At 45.5% G+C, this 19,100-nt stretch overlaps 1 protein-coding gene across 1 annotated transcript; it reads right to left on the bottom strand.

Annotated features, from left to right (window-relative positions):
* Positions 1–6,398: 6,398 nt before the first annotated feature.
* On the bottom strand, positions 6,399–8,324 carry LOC119291524 (protein YLS3-like). The gene is made up of 3 exons (XM_037570299.1): positions 7,844–8,324; positions 7,365–7,445; positions 6,399–6,818 (listed from the first exon to the last, which is right to left on the bottom strand). Exons 1-3 carry the CDS (start codon positions 8,184–8,186, stop codon positions 6,652–6,654), a joined length of 591 nt encoding a protein of 196 aa, XP_037426196.1. The 5' UTR covers positions 8,187–8,324; the 3' UTR covers positions 6,399–6,651.
* Between the last annotated feature and the right edge of the window lie 10,776 nt (positions 8,325–19,100).

The raw sequence follows: 19,100 nt of genomic DNA, 5'->3' as shown, positions 1-19,100 counted from the left end.
GAAGGGGAGGGGCGGGGCACATCGCGGGCCTCCGCGGCCGCCGGCGGTGCTGACGAAGGGAAAGGGCGAGGCGCATCAGGGCCTCCGCGGCGGCCGGCAGTGGTGACAAAGGGAAAGGGCGGGGCGCATCAGGGCCTCCGCAGCGGCTGGCAGTGGTGACGAAGGGGAGGGGCGGCCACCACAGATCGCCGGCTGTGGATGGGGAATGTGGCGTGTGCCAGTGAAGGAGGATAGAGGGAGGGAGGGAAGAATGGGGAATCGGCGTGTGCCTGTGGAGCCAGGAAACCGACCTGAAATGGCTCATTTCGGCTCACGGGTTCCTCTCGTACGTACGTACGTACGTACTGTTTCTCCTGAATAGACTTTTGCGTGAGGCTGAAATTACTGACAATTATACCTTGGAACATCTTCAGCCGTCGCCTTCCATCACATCACATCCGCCATTGTTTAGTTGGGCCCAACCTTGGATTTCGTCGAGATTTCCTTGATGTATGTATGTTCGTACAAGGAAAACCATTAGCCGCCTGGTGTTTTATCTGCCGTGGAACTCCAAGCAGAGACTAGCTAGCTGCGTTAAAGGAATCGGCGTGTGCCTGTGGAGGAGGGAGTGAGGGGGCAGTAGAAGGTTCACTAACTGAGTTTTTTTATTTAATACTACTACTTCACTAATCTCCACTGTTAAGCACGTTTAACCAAACTATATTAACTTCTTACATTATTTTTCATACATTTCAGAGAGGGATTATGAGTGAGCGCGGGATTTGCTTTATCATCATTTCTTTGTTACAGTCATGATCATTTGATGATTTTAAAAGTCTTCTTATATAAATATCTATAAAATTGATAAAAGAAACTATTGAATATATTAAGTTTTGTAATCATGCAGGTCATCGTGTGGTTTGTGGATGGTAAATTTTATGGAGTACTTCACAGGAGAAATTTTGTCTGACTCTCCTACACAGGTATTTTTCGATGTGTATCGTTATACTTACATTCTATGGTGTATCACTATTTAACTATCAATTCTGTTTTAATAGGATCATATCACAGATTTTAGAACAAAACTAGCCGTCATTTTAGTGGACTCGGAATTGAATGATGATAATATAAGAAATCGAGACATTGAAGATGACGAAGACAACACAGATCCCACGGATTGTATGATTTTGGAAACACCCCCTGAGAACCTCAAACCATCGAATACATCGTCAGAAGTTGAGCAGGAGTCGCAATCATTTATCCTTTCGCCCTCTCTCACTCCAACAAATGATGACTTAATAGATGAACTTTGTTTGTTCATCGGTATGGTTGATGATGTCGCTCTACTAGAGTAAGCCATATATTTTTAGTTCATTTTGTATTTTAATAAATTAGTATGATTTTATTATAATTTACATAATTTCAATTTTACAGAAGCGAATGGGTGAAAAGCTCTGATCCTTATCCCATTAGTTTGAATTTGAGACAAATAAAAAACATATTAAATAATGATGAATGCATGGATGTTGATTGCTTCAATATGGCTGTACGGATACTAGCGTGCCACGAAGTCCAGCTTTTCAGAGACATTCCATGTCACTACATGGATCTAAATTTTTGTGTAAGTCATTATAATCATGTATTACATTTTGCCTCATGGAACTAATATTTTCTTTTTCTTATTTTAGTTCATGTCCTACTATGCACGAGACTCACGTCATCGTGGAAATATGGACATTGCTATGTTGAAATGGATGTTTGATAGCTGGCCAGACAGTAATGAGTATCATATTTCACAGTGTCATACAGTAAGTTTTAAAATTTTAATTTGTAACGATGGTTTGTCATGTCTTAACTAATGTTTTAAATTTTTAAATGTATGCATCGTTGCAGATTTTATTGCCTTGGGATATTTGTGGGATATTTCTATTGTTTGTTTTCGATCAAAATAAAAAAGTTGTCTCAATTATGGATCCGATACCAATACCTATTTTGGGAAAAAATGTACTTAAAACTGTGGTCAACAACCTAAACCGTGCACTCCAAGTTGCAAACCCTGCATTCAAAGACGACATCTCTAAATAGAAATGGAAAGTTCCTGTTGTTCCAACAAACTCACATGGGTATGAATCTTTTCAATGCATTACAAGATTAATTGATTTATTCAATAGACAATGTAATATTTTATAAATGCAGTGCCTTGTCGGGTTATTTGGTGTTTAATTTCATGCACTCAATGTGTGATGGACAGCTATATTTTCCCATACCCCAGGTTAGTATTTACACCATGCTTATTTGTATACACATTGCGCATTATTTTGTTATAACAATGTTGCATAATGCATATGTAGGATGATTTTGAACTGAGAAAACAATTTTTGGTGCATATTTTAAAGTATGAAGAGAATGAAGCTCAAGACAATATCCCATCAATTGAACGAAGCATCATAGATCGCATCAATAGATGGACCTTCATTGCTTGAAAAGAGGGACCTTCAAGAGATGCATAGTTATTGACTCTAAAATATCTTTTTGTAACAAATTATAATACAATTATTATGTCATCGTGCATATTATGTGATGACATGTTTCTGGATCATGTGTTACACGCGGGCTCATATCATTGGCAAAAGATAGTTGGCTCGGTAATAAAAACTCACTAACATAAAAAATAGATTCACAAAATATGACACTCTTTTGAAAATATATTTTAATATTATATTATATCAACTCATTTTGTTTGAGACGTGCGTTGCACGTGCATGCTTACTAGTAACTTGATAAAAGCATAGCATTCCATTACCGCATATGCTAGCATGTTTACTGTCAGTAACAAAAAGGAAAGATGGAAGTGAGGCACGTGGCAACCCAAGATCAGGACGTACAGGACAGAGAGATGGTAATAGAATTAAATGCGTTACTTTATTTACCACATGCCGTTACCCTCAAACAACGTGGCTTCTCCGCGCCCGGTCACGCGGGTCGCGCGCCTATAGGAGCGGCTGGAGCGTAGCTTAAGTCAAAATGCGCGCAGGCTCAGAATAGCGCAGGCCCAGCTCGCCCGCCCTTCAGCGAGAGCTTTGCTCCTGGCTTGTGTCAAGCGAGAAATAGGGGCTCCCCACACAGAAAGGGTAGAGTCCCTGGCCGAATCCTATTCGGCGCCTGCCATCTCGTACAGGGCGCACACCCCCCGATCTCACATCGTCGCTATATGGGCCGGCCCTTTTCGAAAGCGCAAAAGCAAAAGAAAAGCGGGAGCACTAGGATTCGAACTGGATACCTGCTGCTTCCTCGCACACAACACAAACCACCACCCCACCAAGCCTAATCTGATTATCTGCACCTTTCTAGTTCTTTTCTTCCTTGTACTTTTCTTTTATCATATTTCCTTTTTTTCATTTTCTATTGTCCTTCTTTTCTTTTTCTTTTTTCTTTCTTCCTGGTTCGACACAAAATACGATGAACATTTTTTCAAACTCGATGAACTTTTTTCAATCTCGATGATTGTTTCTCTCAAATACGATGAACTATTTTGAAACTCGATGAACTTTTTTCAATCTCGATGATTGTTTCTCTCAAATACGATGAACTTTTTTGAAACTCGATGAACATTTTTGAAACTCGATGCACTTTTTTAAATCTCGATGATCATTTCTCTCAAATATGATGAACTTTTTTGAAACTCGATGAACATTTTTGAAACTCGATGAACTTTTTTCTCAAATTCGATGAACTTTTTCTCAAACTCGATGAACTATTTTCATATTCGTGAACTTTTCTCTCAAATTCGATGAACTTTTTTCAAACTCAATGAACTTTTTTTCAAACTCGTTGAACTATTTTCATATCCGTGAACTTTTCTCTCAAATTTGATGAACTTTTTTCAAACTCAATGAACTTTTTTTCAAACTCGATGAACTATTTTCATATCGTGAACTTTTCTCTCAAATTCGATGAACTTTTTTCAAACTCAGTGAACTTTTTTTCAAACTCGATGAACTATTTTCATATCCATGAAATTTTCTCTCAAATTCGATGAACTTTTTTCAAACTCAATGAACTTTTTTTCAAACTCGATGAACTATTTTCATAACCATGAACTTTTCTCTCAAATTCGATGAACTTTTTTCAAACTCAATGAACTTTTTTTCAAACTCGATGAACTATTTTCATATCCGTGAACTTTTTTTTATGAAAAGTGATGAACTTGTTTTATATCTGTGATTTTTTTTCAAATTTGTGATCTTCTTTATCAAAATCGATTAAATTTTGACAAAGCCATGAACTTTTTGAGAATTCATGAACTTTTTTTGATCAAAATTGATGAACCTTTTTCAAATATGTGAAGTTTTAAAGAAAATGATGAAACTTTTTTGATTTTTTTTGTGAACATTTCTTTGAAATCCCCGACCTTGTTTTAAATCGATGATCTGTTTTTAAAATTCGGGAATTCTTTGTTCAATTTTTTGTTCACTTTTTCCAAATAATTTGTACTGCCGCAGGAACTCGGGGTCAAATAAAAATGTGCTCGTACAAAACGCATCAATCTTATCGTGGTCCAGTGGTTGAAGCCTGAAGTATGTGAGCGATGGCACGTGGGTTCGAATCCCTCTTTCTACATATATTTTTTGACCATTTGTTTTTTATCTTCAGAACGAGGGCTGCATATATTTCGCCTCGTTCTTGGGCCGGCCCGCATAACCACGTGCGTGGGCGCTGGGTTCGTTCGCTGGCGCATAAGGCGCCAGCGAGGAGCTCTCGAGTCCTTGTAGTACACACGTGTGCGTCAAGGAGCTGGGGCTTCGCACAGGGGCGCTGTAACTGGCCGGCCCATTAGCAGTTTCACTATGAAAAAGCAATCTGCAGACTATAGGGTTGTGTACTGTAGCAGATACAATACGGTAGCTTACTGTTCACCATAGCCTCCCGGTTTATTGGTCGACTTCTATTTTAAACATTTTATGAAACTATGAATATATACGCTGAACAAGTATGAAAAAACACATTCAATATTTTTTAATACATTGACAAATTTTTAAAAACAGTTAACTTTTTTGTAACAAAACGCTGAACAACTTTAAAATACACAATGAAGATTCTGTACTATACGTTAAAAAATTCTTAATATGTAATGCACAAATTAGAAATAGAAAATTAATTTTTTAATATATGTTGAACAATTTCTTAATATACGATGAATATCTTTGTAATATGCCTTGCAAACTTTTTCATAATATATGATGAAGGTTGTCTTAATATAGGATGAACATTTTTTATAAATACACGGTGAATTTTTATACTACAAAAAGATACTGGAGAAAAGAAACGACAAAAAAGAGAAAACAAGAAAAGAAAAGAAAGAAATAAGTTGAAAAAAGGGAAAACGAAAAAAAAAATGTAGAAAGAACAAAATACATTTTAAAAAATGTTTCAGGGAACCAAAATAGGCAGAAACATCCTAGAAGGTTCCCCAAACAGGGATCCCCAGCAAACAAACGACATCGGAGCCGAAATGTGCGCCGGCCTAAGTGGAGCGAAGAAACAACATCGAAGCCAAAACGTGGGCCGGCCCAAGTGGAAGCGACCGGTGGATCGCTCTCAGCGAAACTACGACGATTTGACGCTAAAGTAGAAAAAAAATGCTTCTCTCTCATCACACGGTAATCAAGACCAATAACATTCTACACATGGACTTTTCATTTTCTACATGCATTTAGCTCATTGGGGTTAGGCAATTTAAGAGAAGAGATGACGGCTTGCACATTTTCAATGCATTTTGTACACTCCATAATTTACCCTAATTTTCTTTTATATGTACACTTTTCACCGGACGGAAGGAATATATGCGATCACATTAGTTCGTCAGGTGAACTGGCTACCTCGCGTCAACCACCTGTGTGAGGACTTGGGTTCTAACCCGATTTTCTGCGCCAAAGAGTTTTTTTAGGGTTATCTGCACCAAAGAGTTAAAACAAAGATTCTTTCCACCGAAGTTTTTTCCCTCTAATTTATTTCTTTCACACACTGACAGATGTTTACGGTAAATCGGTGACCGTAAATCATCGTTTTTATGTATTTGATGACCATAACAAGTGTATTCTAAAGTCCGGTGACCTGTATCATGCTTTAAATTCAATTTCAGTGATTACCAATGCATTTGCCAAAAAAAGAAACTACTCCCTCCAATACAAAAATAATTGTCGCAGTTTTGATCGGAGGCTAAACTTAATTTAAAACTGCAACGCTTGTTATGATTATAGGTCCGAGGGAGTAGAAAATAAGCCCCGAACCCAACGACCATCATTTGAACGAAAAGCTTGAAGCGATGGATCTGTCAAATGCCTCGGTGCCCCCACCACGTCACAGGCGCTTCTCACAAACATCAACGAAAAGCGAAGGTCAGGTCGACACGTCATCCATAGCTGCATCCGTAAGTGTGGAATTATTGCGTCATATCCATAGAGCGAAAACATAAGAGTTCAATACAACACCAACAAACCAACCACTACCACCACTATCATCTCTGTCACATACTACAACATGCATGATCGATCCTACTTGAGGCATTTCATTCTCCCAAACACAGTGACTGGTTCCTGACTCCCCTGGTCTTGATCGATCTTCGGTAGCGCCGTAGGGGGGAAGGAGACAGACGCGCACGTACGAGATGGACTAGAAGGAGGCGGCGGTGGCCAGGAAGTCCGCCGGCAGGAGCAGCGCAAGGTAGCCGGCGAGCAACGCCGCCAGTGCAACGCCGGCGGTCGCCGTCGAGGAGGCGGTGCCGGCGCTGGTGGCCTGCTGCGCGCGGGAGTTGGCCGTCGACGCCGTGTTGTCCTTGGCTGCGAGGAAAGCGAAACCGGTGCTTGTTAGTACATCAGACAGAGTGACAAACAGCAGAACTACGGAGGGACATCAGTGTTGCAGGAGCAATGAGTAACCGGCTTGATTAATTTCCGGACACACGTACGTTACGGCAAGGGAAAAAGTATGTGAAAAGCGCCATTGATGGCAACAAACACAACACATGGGCTATGGTTCAAACATCTTTCGGCAAGTTACGCTGGATGTAGGCCCTGTTTGGTTACACTGTTGTTACAGGGACTAGACTAGAAAAAGTCCCTTTTAGTTATGTGTAAGCAAACAGGAGAAATTCTTTTCTTTAGAAACTACAAAAACATTTTCTGAAGGGTCTTTTTTCTTTAGTCCTGTGGCTAAAAAAAGTCTAGTCCTTACAATCAAACACCCCCGTAACCTAGTTTTCACAATGCTAATGAATCAATGGAACCATCTTTAATCCATAATAAGTGTCGCAGTTTTGAACAAACCCCAATTTAAAACTACGAGTCTGGTAGAAGAGGAGGTGGGGAACGGAATGGCTCAATCACCTGGAGCTGCAGCGGTGCCCTTGTCGCCGCCGGGGCTGAAGATGGCGGCGTCCTTGGAGTTCGGAGGAAGGTGCAGCAGCTCTGCACACACACACACACACAAGATGAGTATAGCCAACAGTCAGTGCTTCAGTTCATCCCATCCCAGTACAAAATGAAGAAACAACAGCTCCCATAATAGATCGACAGCCTAGCTGTATATGGTTGGTGCCAGTGTGCCGGGTTTTGTAAAGAAAGGGAAGTAATTTGGGACGGCGACGGGTGCCTGTGGCGTCCAAGTCGTGATGCGGCCGACCCTGTCACGGGCCAGACCGAACAAGCCACAAGGCATCTCTAGCTAACCCTGCACGATACGTCCGTCCAAAATACAGCCAGAGACGTACACCATTTGTGCTGTGGAACGTGAAACGGCGGCGGGATGGTCGGCGACGAGGTCGGTCATATGCATGTAGGTAGGTAGGAATAGGAGGGAGACGTACGTGGGCAGTGGGAGACGTTGGCCTTGGTGTTGCCGCAGGCGGAGGGGAGGGCGAGCGCGAGGGAGGCGTTGATCTTGATGCCCAGGTTGGGGTCGTCCTTGTCCTTGACCAGCACGCACAGGCACTTGGGGCTCTTGTCCAGCACCTGGCTCAGCCCGCCGCAGCAGTCCGGCGCCGGCGACCGTGCCTGCCCCTGCACGTACTGCAGGCACGGCGCCAGCCCCACCAGCTGCTCCGCGCACTCGCTCCGGTCCGCGTCCATGTCCGCCCCCACGCGCGCCGCCATCACGGCCATGATCACCACCACCACCATCACCGGCCACTGCACCGCCTTCGCCGCCATGAGGGACGCCGCTTCGCTCCCTCTTCCTCGATCACTTCCTTGCCTTGGCTACTTGGCAAGCAGCTGCCGATGTGACTTGAAGAGTGGAGGAAGTGGAGTGGGTGTGTGGGAGTGAGCTGGGGTGGGGGGTTGGTGAGGTCGGGGGTGAACTGTTATAGCGGGCGGTGGTGGGGGGAGGCGGCGAAGGCGTGAGCCAGACATCGTGACGTGCCCGGTCGCACCACGTACGTACGTACGCGGGCAGGCACGCTGCTCCGCACTTTGGTGCGTTCGTGCGTGCGTGGCTGATCGGCAGGCCCGGCTCTCTACGCGCTGAAGAGCACCTGCTAGAGTTCGCATGCGTCGAAGTGGGAAAACGGCAAAGAAGGGCTCACACGCACGCATGTCGAACAGCGATTGCCAGGAGAGAAACGAGCCTTGCCGTGATCGGACATGCACATCCAGGAAAGCTGCCAGAAACGTGAGAACTGTGACTGACCGTAAGGTTTTAACCGCTCGCTCGATCGGCGCCGTGGTCTCGCCGCCATCTCCTCGTTCCGGCCGGCCGGCCAGGGACCCGGTGCACTTGATTTCCTGACGACATGCGGGCCGGGTAGATGGGGGCAGCAGCAGCCAATAACTCCGGCATTCATGCTAGCAAATGCAACTGTGTCGCACTCGCACACTCATGCCCGTCTAAACTCTGAATCTACCTCCATGTGGATGGCCTGCAACGCTGCGAACGAGCCTGCCTGCGTGCCACCAACACCAATCAGAGAATTATTGTGCCTCATGTTGCTGTTGGATCTTGTTACTGTAACCAAGTTACCCTGGGTGGAAAATTGACTGCCTTCCCTCTCTCCTTTTCAGTAAGGGCTCTCACTTCTGAGCAGAGGTATTGAAGAGCAAGATCACATAAACAATGTTGATGCATAGCAACAAGACATCCCTAGAAAAATGGAGTGGCAACTGGAGACGTGATGAGGCCCGCGTGCTGGGATAGATACAGGATGCCACATGTCAAATTTGGCAAACGGAACTACTAGTACGTGTCAGGTGTCACAAGCATGTTGGGTACGGTTCACTACGGGGAAAACCCATCGCGTGAGTAGAGTGGGTGGCCAGAGACCACCCAACATGCAGAGGCTGGCACTGGCAGCGAGCATCTAGCTGAGAAGGCGCAGGAGCTATGAATCTGCACATTCGCAGAATGTTAAACATGCTACAGTATCTTTGGCATGAATCTGCTGCCACCTTTGGTACCACCACTTAAGTGCCACTTGCTAGCTAGTTCGCGCTCCAAATCTGAAGGCTGAAGCAGCAGCAGTGCGAGGCAAGCAGCCTCGGCTGGGGATCCAAGGCATCCCGTTTACACGCACGTCCAAGATGGACAACCAAGATCTTCGTCAGCACTCAGCAGCTAGCGACTTTGCTTCAGGGTCGCCGCCGTGTCTCCGATCCAGAGAAGCCCCAAACCCCCTAAGAGGATTACACCTGCAAATCCTGTTAGAATAAATCCAAGGCATACCATCGATCATCCGAGGACCAAGCAATCACACAAGCATGACACCGAGATTTGTTAACGAGGTTCACCGATATGGCTATATCCCCGGGGCCTGACTATGAGCGCTCCTCCCCATGACACCGTTACAATACCGCACCGGGTCGCCCTAGACGCCGGCACATGCCGCCGGCTTCCCCTGCGTTCCCGTGCTATTATGTTGGCATAGGTTACATCGTGTGTCTACCCTCGCTATATAATAGAGGCCTAGGATACAAGTGTCCTACTAGGACACGACTCCATATCCTATGTAAACACAATACTACTCAGAGTCCAACTATAACCTACCTTGTACACAATATTCGACACAACTCCAACAAACTCCACCTTGGCGAATATACTCCATCATCCTGGATTTGTCCATGCGTCAAACTTCCATGTACATTGGACTTGAGCTTATCCCATGAGTACCGCTGCTACTCCAAAGACTCCATATGACTCCACCTGCAACTTGTAGTCCCTTCTTTTCTTGACCATAGTCAACACTCGAGCAAAATTAAGTTCCTTGTTGCTCTAGTTTGTGCTCCCAACTTCCAGAGTATCCGTCCAACGTCATCACACACTGATCACTGACCTGCGTGAAAGTGAACAACTCACATATTGGGTGTCACACATAAGAGTTACCTGAACTCAACATCACCGCTCCTTTCTTGACCGCCTGTCTGAAACTTGAAAGAATTTCACCGTTGCTTGTAGTCATCCCAAGTCAAATTCGCAGCTATCTCACCACATGTCTGACCACCAGAGCCCTGGCCCGTCTCCATGCCCCGTGCATACCGCACGCCTCGCCGCTATTACAGCTTCGAGCCTCCGCTGTCCCTGTCGAGTCTCAAGGGTCGCGAAACCACAGTACTCAACCCCCACTGCAGAGTACCACCGATCATCACCGACCGATGACGAGTTTCACGCTTCCATCAGACCACTGGGCTCCAGTCCGAACTGCGTGTCACTCGCTTTTCCTCCTTGCTGAATAGGCTTCGATTCCCTGGATCCTTACACCATAGCCCCTCAATTCAGCTCCACCTTCAACATGACTCCATGGTAGATGATCAGTCCACCCTCGCGCCCCGTCGACTCCAAACTCTCATGCGTACGCCGTCTTGGATCAACCCCGCGCCATAGTCTTGTCAAAGTCATACAAGCCCTCAAACCTGCGCCACGTGTTTCCATGCCCCAGAAGTCGGTCACCATCAGCATCACGCTCCTATGTCGTCGTCGCCGATCCCACCACTGTCTTCTGTATCAACCGACTTGCGTCGATCCGTCAGACTATTTAGTCCGACCCAGCCGAACTTGTCCGTCTGTATGACACACTCAAGGCTCCCAAATCGTCTTCCACGAAATTTCCATCCATCACCAGACAATTCCATCTTAGCTGACATGACTTCCTACAACGCCTTCAAGCATCCTTGTTGTGCCAACAATCTTTCACCCATGTCTGCCATAACCCAAGGTTTTCAGTTCCATTGAACTTCTCCACCTCAAACCCGATGCCCGATGGCGTCATGATTCTTTGTACAGCTGACCTTGTGAAAAATAACCGAGCTTCTTTCCACGATGCCAAAGTACATAAGCAAACCTAACGTGGTCACCTCCCAGTACTAGTAGCAATTCAACCAAAAACTTTTGATCTTCACGTGTAGGTGATCTAGCTCAACTCCCGATGCTGCTATTGCTTTGCCATGTGCGTGCTTTCCGATGTATGCGTATCAACCAATGGATTTCATCTGCTGATTTGATCTGTTGCCTCCGTCCGTGCCGTACACGAGGACCCGGTCCTCCTTTTTTTCAAACAAATCTCGTAAGCACTCGATCGGATCTGCACTGCAGCCGTTCCACGCAGCGTGCCAATTGCCTAGCCAGCTTTTCCATGCCTGGCCGCGTGTACCTGCCAGCCCCGCCTGGGCCAGCCCGTACTCTTCGCACGCGCTGCCTAGGGTTGCCGCTACGTCAGCTGCCAACCAGCCGATCACGATCCTTCCGCCGCGATGCTTCCAATATTCACCGATGACCGTGGTACAAGATGACTTTCACGGAAAACTTGCTTCCCATCCGAGCAGTAGCTTCGGCCGAAGACTAATCTTCCGCACTTCATCTCCGCGACGAACTCAACGACAATCTTCCTCTAAATCAACGCACATCAACCTCCCGTAACCTTGCTCTGATACCACTTGTTAGAATAAATCCGAGGCATACCGTCGATCATCCGAGGACCAAGCAATCACACAAGCATGACACCGAGGTTTGTTAACGAGGTTCACCGATATGGCTACATCCCCGGGGCCTGACTATGGGTGCTCCTCCCCATGACACCGCTACAATACCGCACCGGGTCGCCCTAGACGCCGGCACATGCCGCCGGCTTCCCCTGCGTTCCCGTGCTATTATGTTGGCATAGGTTACATCATGTGTCTACCCTCGCTATATAAGAGAGGCCTAGGATACAAGTGTCCTACTAGGACACGACTCCATATCCTATGTAAACACAATACTACTCAGAGTCCAACTGCAACCTACCTTGTACACAATATTCGACACAACTCCAACAAATCAGGCCCTCAAATGTTCGCAGAAGCATTGACCGGGCACTCCTCAAATCCTGTGGTTCACATCCTTGTAGCTCATATTCAGCCCTCGTATTCATACTAGCATGCAACGTAGATAAAAACAGCGTAGGCCATCACATAAACATATAATCGGACAGAGAAATGCACATGCCGATCACCAAAAGATCACCGACAGATGTCCAAAAAATCGTCAAAGTTCACATAATTCACATAAATGCCGGACAAATTTAAACTAGATTACTAAAAACTTGAAATTGAAGACGGAGACGGCGGAGATTCACCACTTCCTCACCGGCCCTTTGCCCTTCCGGTCGCCGGCGCATCTATAGGCGTCGATGTCTGATGGCGGATCGTCTAAGTCGTCGGACGAAGAGCCGTGGTCGTCTTTGTCGTCGTCGGAGCAGTTGGAGAGGATTATGAGCCCTTTAAGCCACTCCTTGTCCTGCTGTCGCTTGAGTTTCACGAGCCGAGCCACCTCCGCGTTGCCTCCGCTGCCTCGTGGTCGGATTGCTCACTGGCATTCCGGAGCGCCTTGGCGTGGTTCCAACAGAGCCGCCGTGCGTCCGTCTTTGCGGTCGTAAGCGATCGAGGTAGACCCATTCGAGGAGCCGCGCATCCTCGTCAGGCTCTGCCTGCGTCCTGCGGCGGCGGCGCACAGACTGCTCTGCCTCCCTGCTGTCCCTTTCCCGCTGCCGCTCACGACGAACGGTGCACGCCTCTAATTCGGGCGTGCGCGTCCGGGCCGGCGGGGCAGGCACAAGCACCCACCACTGCCCATGTCGGGGAGCAGTAGTCGGCGGGAGCAGGAGATGGCATAGGGGAGGCGCGAATTGTGCATGCCGCCTCTCAAAGCTGCGCACGGGCCGAGAGGGGGGCCAACAACGCAGTCTGAGCTGCGTTTGCGGCGAGGCTGCAGATCCGGAGCAGCACCCGGTCTCCACATTGGACCACTCCAAGGTGATGGAGAGGGCAAGCTGAAAGTGCAACTAATCCGCGGGTGGTTTTGGTAATTCATAACAACATATATCTCATTGAACTAATGTCCATTGAAGATAAATATTTCAAGATGTTCAATGATTGACATGGCATGGACTAGAGATGTGGACCCCTTAAAATGCTAAGGACAAGGAATGGTAAAAGCTCAAGACTCTACATTTTTGTTGAAGTGATCCAAGTTCACATTGAGTCCATAGGAAAGTCAATGCTATTAAAAGGGGATGAGGTGCTAGTTAATGATCTTGTTTCTCAAGTGCTTAGTGATATTGCTCCAAAACCCTCAGCCACTTTTTCTATCCAAATATGTCCAAACCCTAATTCCCAACTCGGCCCCACCGATATTTCCTATCCAGAGCCACCGATTTCATCTGGACTTAACCCTAACAATTTCGTTCCAATGATATGGATCTCGGTTCCACCGAGACACCCTGGTCAGCTCTCTGTGACTTGTTGCAATCACTTCGGTCCCACCTATATGTTGCAATCGGACCCACTGAGATGGCTTGACTGATTCTTTGTTGCCTTGTTGCTTCACTTTGATCCCATCGAGATAATGCAATCAGCGCCGCCGAGATCAGGTTTGCCCTAAGCCCTTGCACATCTGTCCCATCGAGTTGTTCCCGTCGGTCGCACCGAGATCCCTAACGTTCATATTTTTACACAGATCGGTGCCACTGAGTTTTCTGATCAGTGCCACCGAGATGGGTCAAAAGTGTGTAATGGTTGGATTTTGTGTGGAGGCTATATATACCCCTCCACCCATTCTTCCTCATTGAGGAGAGCCATCAAACATGCCTGCACTTCCACCATTCATTTTCTGAGAGAAAACCACCTACTCATGTGTTGAGATCAAGAGATTCTAATCCAACCATTTGAACCTTGATTTCTAGCCTTCCCCAAGTTGCTTTCCACTCGAATCCTTGTTCCATCATAGCCAAATCTGTGAGAGAGAGTTGAATGTTGGGGAGACTATCATTTGAAGCACAAGAGCAAGGAGTTCATCATCAACACACCGTCTATTACCTTTTTTGGAGAGTGGTGTCTCCTAGATTGGCTAGGTGTCGCTTGGGAGCCTCCAAAATGATGTGGAGCTGAACCAAGAAGTTTGTAAGGGTAAGGAGATCGCCTACATCGTGAAGATCTACCCGAGTGAGGCAAGTCCTTCGTGGGCGATGGCCATGGTGGGATAGAAAAGGTTGCTTATTTGTGGATCCTTCATGGGTGGAGCCCTCCGTGGACCCGCACAGCCGTTATCCTTTGTGGGTTGAAGTCCCCATCAACATGGACATATGATATCACCACCTATCGGAACCACACCAAAAATATTTGTGTTCCCCATTGCGTTTGCCTTCTCCAAACCCTTCCATTTACCTTCATGTGCAATGTTTTACATTCCACTATTATACCCTTAGAATTGCATGTGTAGGTTGATTGCTTAACTAGTAATAATTGCTAAAATCAACCCACAACTAAAATTGAAAAAATAATATGTTTTTATTTGGTCAAGTAGTCTAATCACCCCCCTCTAGACATACTTTCGATCCTACAAGTGGTGTCAGAGCTTTGGTCACCGTAAGCCTTGATTTCCATAGCTTTGGTGATTATAGTCTTGGTTTCACAACCTAGGAGAGTATGGCGTCTAGCGAGGGTAACTATAACCGTAGAGGTCCTTACTTTGATGGTACAAATTTTGCTAATTGGAAACATAAGATGAAAATACATATTCTTGGTCATAACCCCGCCGTTTGGGCTATTGTTTGTATTGGCTCGCAAGGTGAATTCTTTGAGGATGGTAGAGAACGGGATTGTGAAGCGACCGCGAAAGAATTGAAGATGTTGCAATACAATGCTCAAGCTTGTGATATTCTCTTCAATGGATTGTGCCCCGAGGAATTCAATAAAATCAGCCACCTTGCAAATGCAAAGGAAATTTGGGATACTTTGGTTTATATGCACGAAGGTATCGAGTCCGTCAAGGAATCCAAGTTGGATATGCTTCATAGTCAACTTGACAAGTTCAAGATGAAGGATGGTGAAGGATTCGCCGAAATGTACTCTAGGCTTGCTCTCATCACAAATGAGATTATCGGCTTAGGAAGTGAATAGATGACCAACAAATTCATCATCATGAAGATTCTTAGAGCTTTGGATGGCAAATATGATATTGTGTGAACATTAATCCAAATGATGCCCAATTACAAAGATCTCAAGCCCACGGAAGTCATTGGTAGAATTGTTGCTCATGAGATGTCACTCAATAATAAGGAAGAGCTCCATAACAAGCCAAGTGGCGCATACAAAGCTTCAAGTGATGCTCCTACAACATCAAATGACAAGCAAGTTGATACGTCTCCAACGTATCTATAATTTTTGATTGTTCCATGCTATTATATTATCTATTTTGGATGTTTTGTATGCATTGATATGCTATTTTATATTAATTTTTGGACTAACCTATTAACCTAGAGCCCAGTGCCATTTTCTTTTTCTTTGCCTGTTTTAGAGTTTCACAAAAAAGGAATACCAAACGGAGTCCAAATGAAATAAAACTTTCACAATGATCTTTCCTGGACTAGAAGCAAACCAGGAGACTTGGAAATGAAGTCAGAGGAGCCACGAGGCGCCCGCAAGGTTGGAGGGTGCGCCCCCTGCCTTGTGGGCTCCTCGTGGATCTCCTGACCTAATTCATTCGCCCATATATACTCTTATACCCCAAAACCATCAGGGGGAGCCACAAAAACACTTTTCCACTTCCGCAACCTTATGTACCCGTGAGATCTCATCTAGGGACCTTTTTGACGTCCTACCGGAAGGGGATTCGATCACGAAGGGCTTCTACATCAACACCATTGCCCTTTCGATGAAGCGTGAGTAGTTTACCACAGACCTACGGGTCCATAGCTAGTAGCTAGTGAAGGAAATATGCCCTAGAGGCAATAATAAAGTTTTTATTTATATTTCCTTATATCATGATAAATGTTTATTATTCATGCTAGAATTGTATTAACCGGAAACTTAGTACATGTGCGAATACATAGACAAAATATAGTGTCCCTAGTATGCTCTACTTGACTAGCTCATTAATCAAAGATGGTTATGTTTCCTAACCATAGACATGTGTTGTCATTTGATGAACGGGATCACATCATTAGGAGAATGATGTGATTGACAAGACCCATCTGTTAGCTTAGCATTATGATCGTTATAGTTTCATTGCTACTACTTTCTTCATGACTTATATACGTTCCTTAGACTATGGGATTATGTATCTCCCAAATACCCGAGGAACACCTTGTGTGCTATCAAACACCAGAACATAATTGGGTGATTATAAAGATGCTCTACAGGTGTCTCTGAAGGTGTTTGTTGGGTTGGCATAGATCGAGATTAGGATTTGTCACTCCATGTATCGGAGAGGTATCTCTGGGCCCTCTCGGTAATGCTCATCACTATAAGCCTTGCAAGCAATGTGACTAATGAGTTAGTTGCAGGATGAAGTATTATGGAACGAGTAAAGAGAATTGCTGGTAAAGAGATTGAACTAGGTATGATGATACCGACGATCGAATCTCGAGCAAGTAACATACTGATGACAAAGGGAACAACATATGTTGTTATGCGGTTTGATCGATAAAGATCTTCGTAGAATATGTAGGAGCCAATATGAGCATCCCAGTTCTGCTATTGGTTATTGACCAGAGATGTGTCTCGGTCATGTCTACATAGTTATCGAACCCGTAGGGTCCGCACACTTGATGTTCGATGACGATTTGTATTATGAGTTATGTGTTTTGATGACCAAAGTTTGTTCGGAGTCCCAGATGAGATCACAGACATGAAGAGGAGTCTCGAAATGGTCGAGACATAAAGATTGATATATTGGAAGGCTATATTCGGACATCGGAAAGGTTCCGGAGAAGTTCGGGTATTTTTCGGAGTACCGGGAGGTTACCGGAACCCCCCGAGGAGTTAATGGGCCTTAATGGGCTTTAGTGGAAAGGAGAGAGGGGCCGCAAGGGGTGGGCGCGCGCCCCCCATGGGCTGGTCCGAATTGGACTAGGAGGGGGCGGCGCCCTCCTCCTTCCTTCTCCCCTCTTCCCCCTTCCTCCTTCTCCTAGTTGGAATAGGAAAGGGGGGGGGGGGCGAATCCTACTTGGACCGGGAGTCCAAGTAGGATTCCCCCCCTTGGCGGGCCCCCTCTAGGGCCGGCCTCCTCCTCCTCCCTCCTTTATATACGGGGGCAGGGGGCACCCTAGAACACACCAAGTCTTCTTTTAGCCGTGTGCGGTGCCTCCTCCACAGTTACACACCTCGATCATATCGCTGTAGTGCTTAGGCGAAGCCCTGCGTCGGTAACATCACCATCACCATCACCACGTCGTCGTGCTGACAAAACTCACCCTCGCGCTCAACTGGATAAGCACGAGGGACGTCATCGAGCTGAACGTGTGCTGAACGTGGATGTGCCGTACGTTCGGTACTTGGATCGGTTGGATCGCGAAGACGTTCGACTACATCAACCGCGTTAGTAAACGCTTCTGCTTTCGGTCTACGAGGGTAAATGGACACACTCTCCCCTCTCGTTGCTATGCATCACCTAGATAGATCTTGCGTGATCGTAGGAAAATTTTGAAATTACTATGTTCCCCAACAGTGGTATCCGAGCCAGGTCTATGCGTAGATGTCTTATGCACGAGTAGAACACAAAGAGTTGTGTGCGATAATAGTCATACTGCTTACCACCAACGTCTTACTTTGATTCGGTGGTATTGTTGGATGAAGCGGCCCGGACCGACATTACATGACCGCATTCATGAGACTGGCTCTACCGACGTGATTTTGCACATAGGTGGTTGGCGGGTGTCTGTTTCTCCAACTTTAGTCGAATCGAGTTTGACTGTGGCTGTTCCTTGTTGAAGGTTAAAACAACACACTTGACAAAAAATCATTGTGGTTTTGATGCGTAGGTAAGAATGGTTCTTGCTAGAAGCCCATAGCAGCCATGTAAAATTTGCATCAACAAAGTAGAGGACGTCTAACTTATTTTTGTAGGGCTTGCTGTGATGTGATATGGTCAAGACATGATGTGATATAAATTGTTGTATGAGATGATCATGTTTTGTAACAAAGTTATCGGCAACTGGCAGGAGCCATATGGTTGTTGCTTTATTGTATGCAATGCAATCACCATGTAATTGTTCTACTTTATCACTAAGCGGTAGCGATAGTCGTAGAAGCAATAGTTGGCGAGACGACAACGATACTACGATGGAGATCAAGGTGTCGCTCCGGTGAGGATGGAGATCATGACGATGCTTCGGTGATGGAGATCATGAGCACAAGATGATGATGGCCATATCATGTCACATATTTTGATTGCATGTGATGTTTATCTTTTATGCATCTTATTTTGCTTAGTACAATGGTAGCATTATAAGATGATCCCTTACTAAATTTCAAGGTATAAGTGTTCTCTCTGAGTATGCACCATTGCTATAGTTCGTCGTGCCGAGACACCACGTGATGATCGGGTGTGATAAGCTCTACGTTCACATACAATGGGTGCAAGCTAGTTTTGCACACGCAGAATACTCGGGTTAAACTTGATGAGCCTAGCATATGCAGATATGGCCTCGGAACACTGAGATCGAAAGGTCGAACTTGAATCATATAGTAGATATGATCAACATAGTGATGTTCACCATTGAAAACTACCCCATCTCACGTGATGATAGGACATGGTTTAGTTTATTTGGATCACGTGATCATTTAGATGACTAGAGGGATGTCTATCTAAGTTGGAGTTCTTAA

Source organism: Triticum dicoccoides, chromosome 4B, assembly GCF_002162155.2.
Source record: "Triticum dicoccoides isolate Atlit2015 ecotype Zavitan chromosome 4B, WEW_v2.0, whole genome shotgun sequence".
In the NCBI taxonomy this organism is placed as follows: domain Eukaryota; kingdom Viridiplantae; phylum Streptophyta; class Magnoliopsida; order Poales; family Poaceae; genus Triticum; species Triticum dicoccoides.
This window is presented reverse-complemented; position numbering and strand designations above follow the sequence as displayed.

Excerpts from the sequence above, each read along its gene's own strand:
- LOC119291524 (XM_037570299.1), bottom strand. The coding sequence starts at position 8,186 with ATGGCGGCGAAGGCGGTGCAGTGGCCGGTGATGGTGGTGGTGGTGATC. Across the intron at positions 7,446-7,843 it reads CAACGTCTCCCACTGCCCAC|AGCTGCTGCACCTTCCTCCG; the intron begins GTACGTCTCCCT and ends GTGTGTGTGCAG. Across the intron at positions 6,819-7,364 it reads GGGCACCGCTGCAGCTCCAG|CCAAGGACAACACGGCGTCG; the intron begins GTGATTGAGCCA and ends CTTTCCTCGCAG.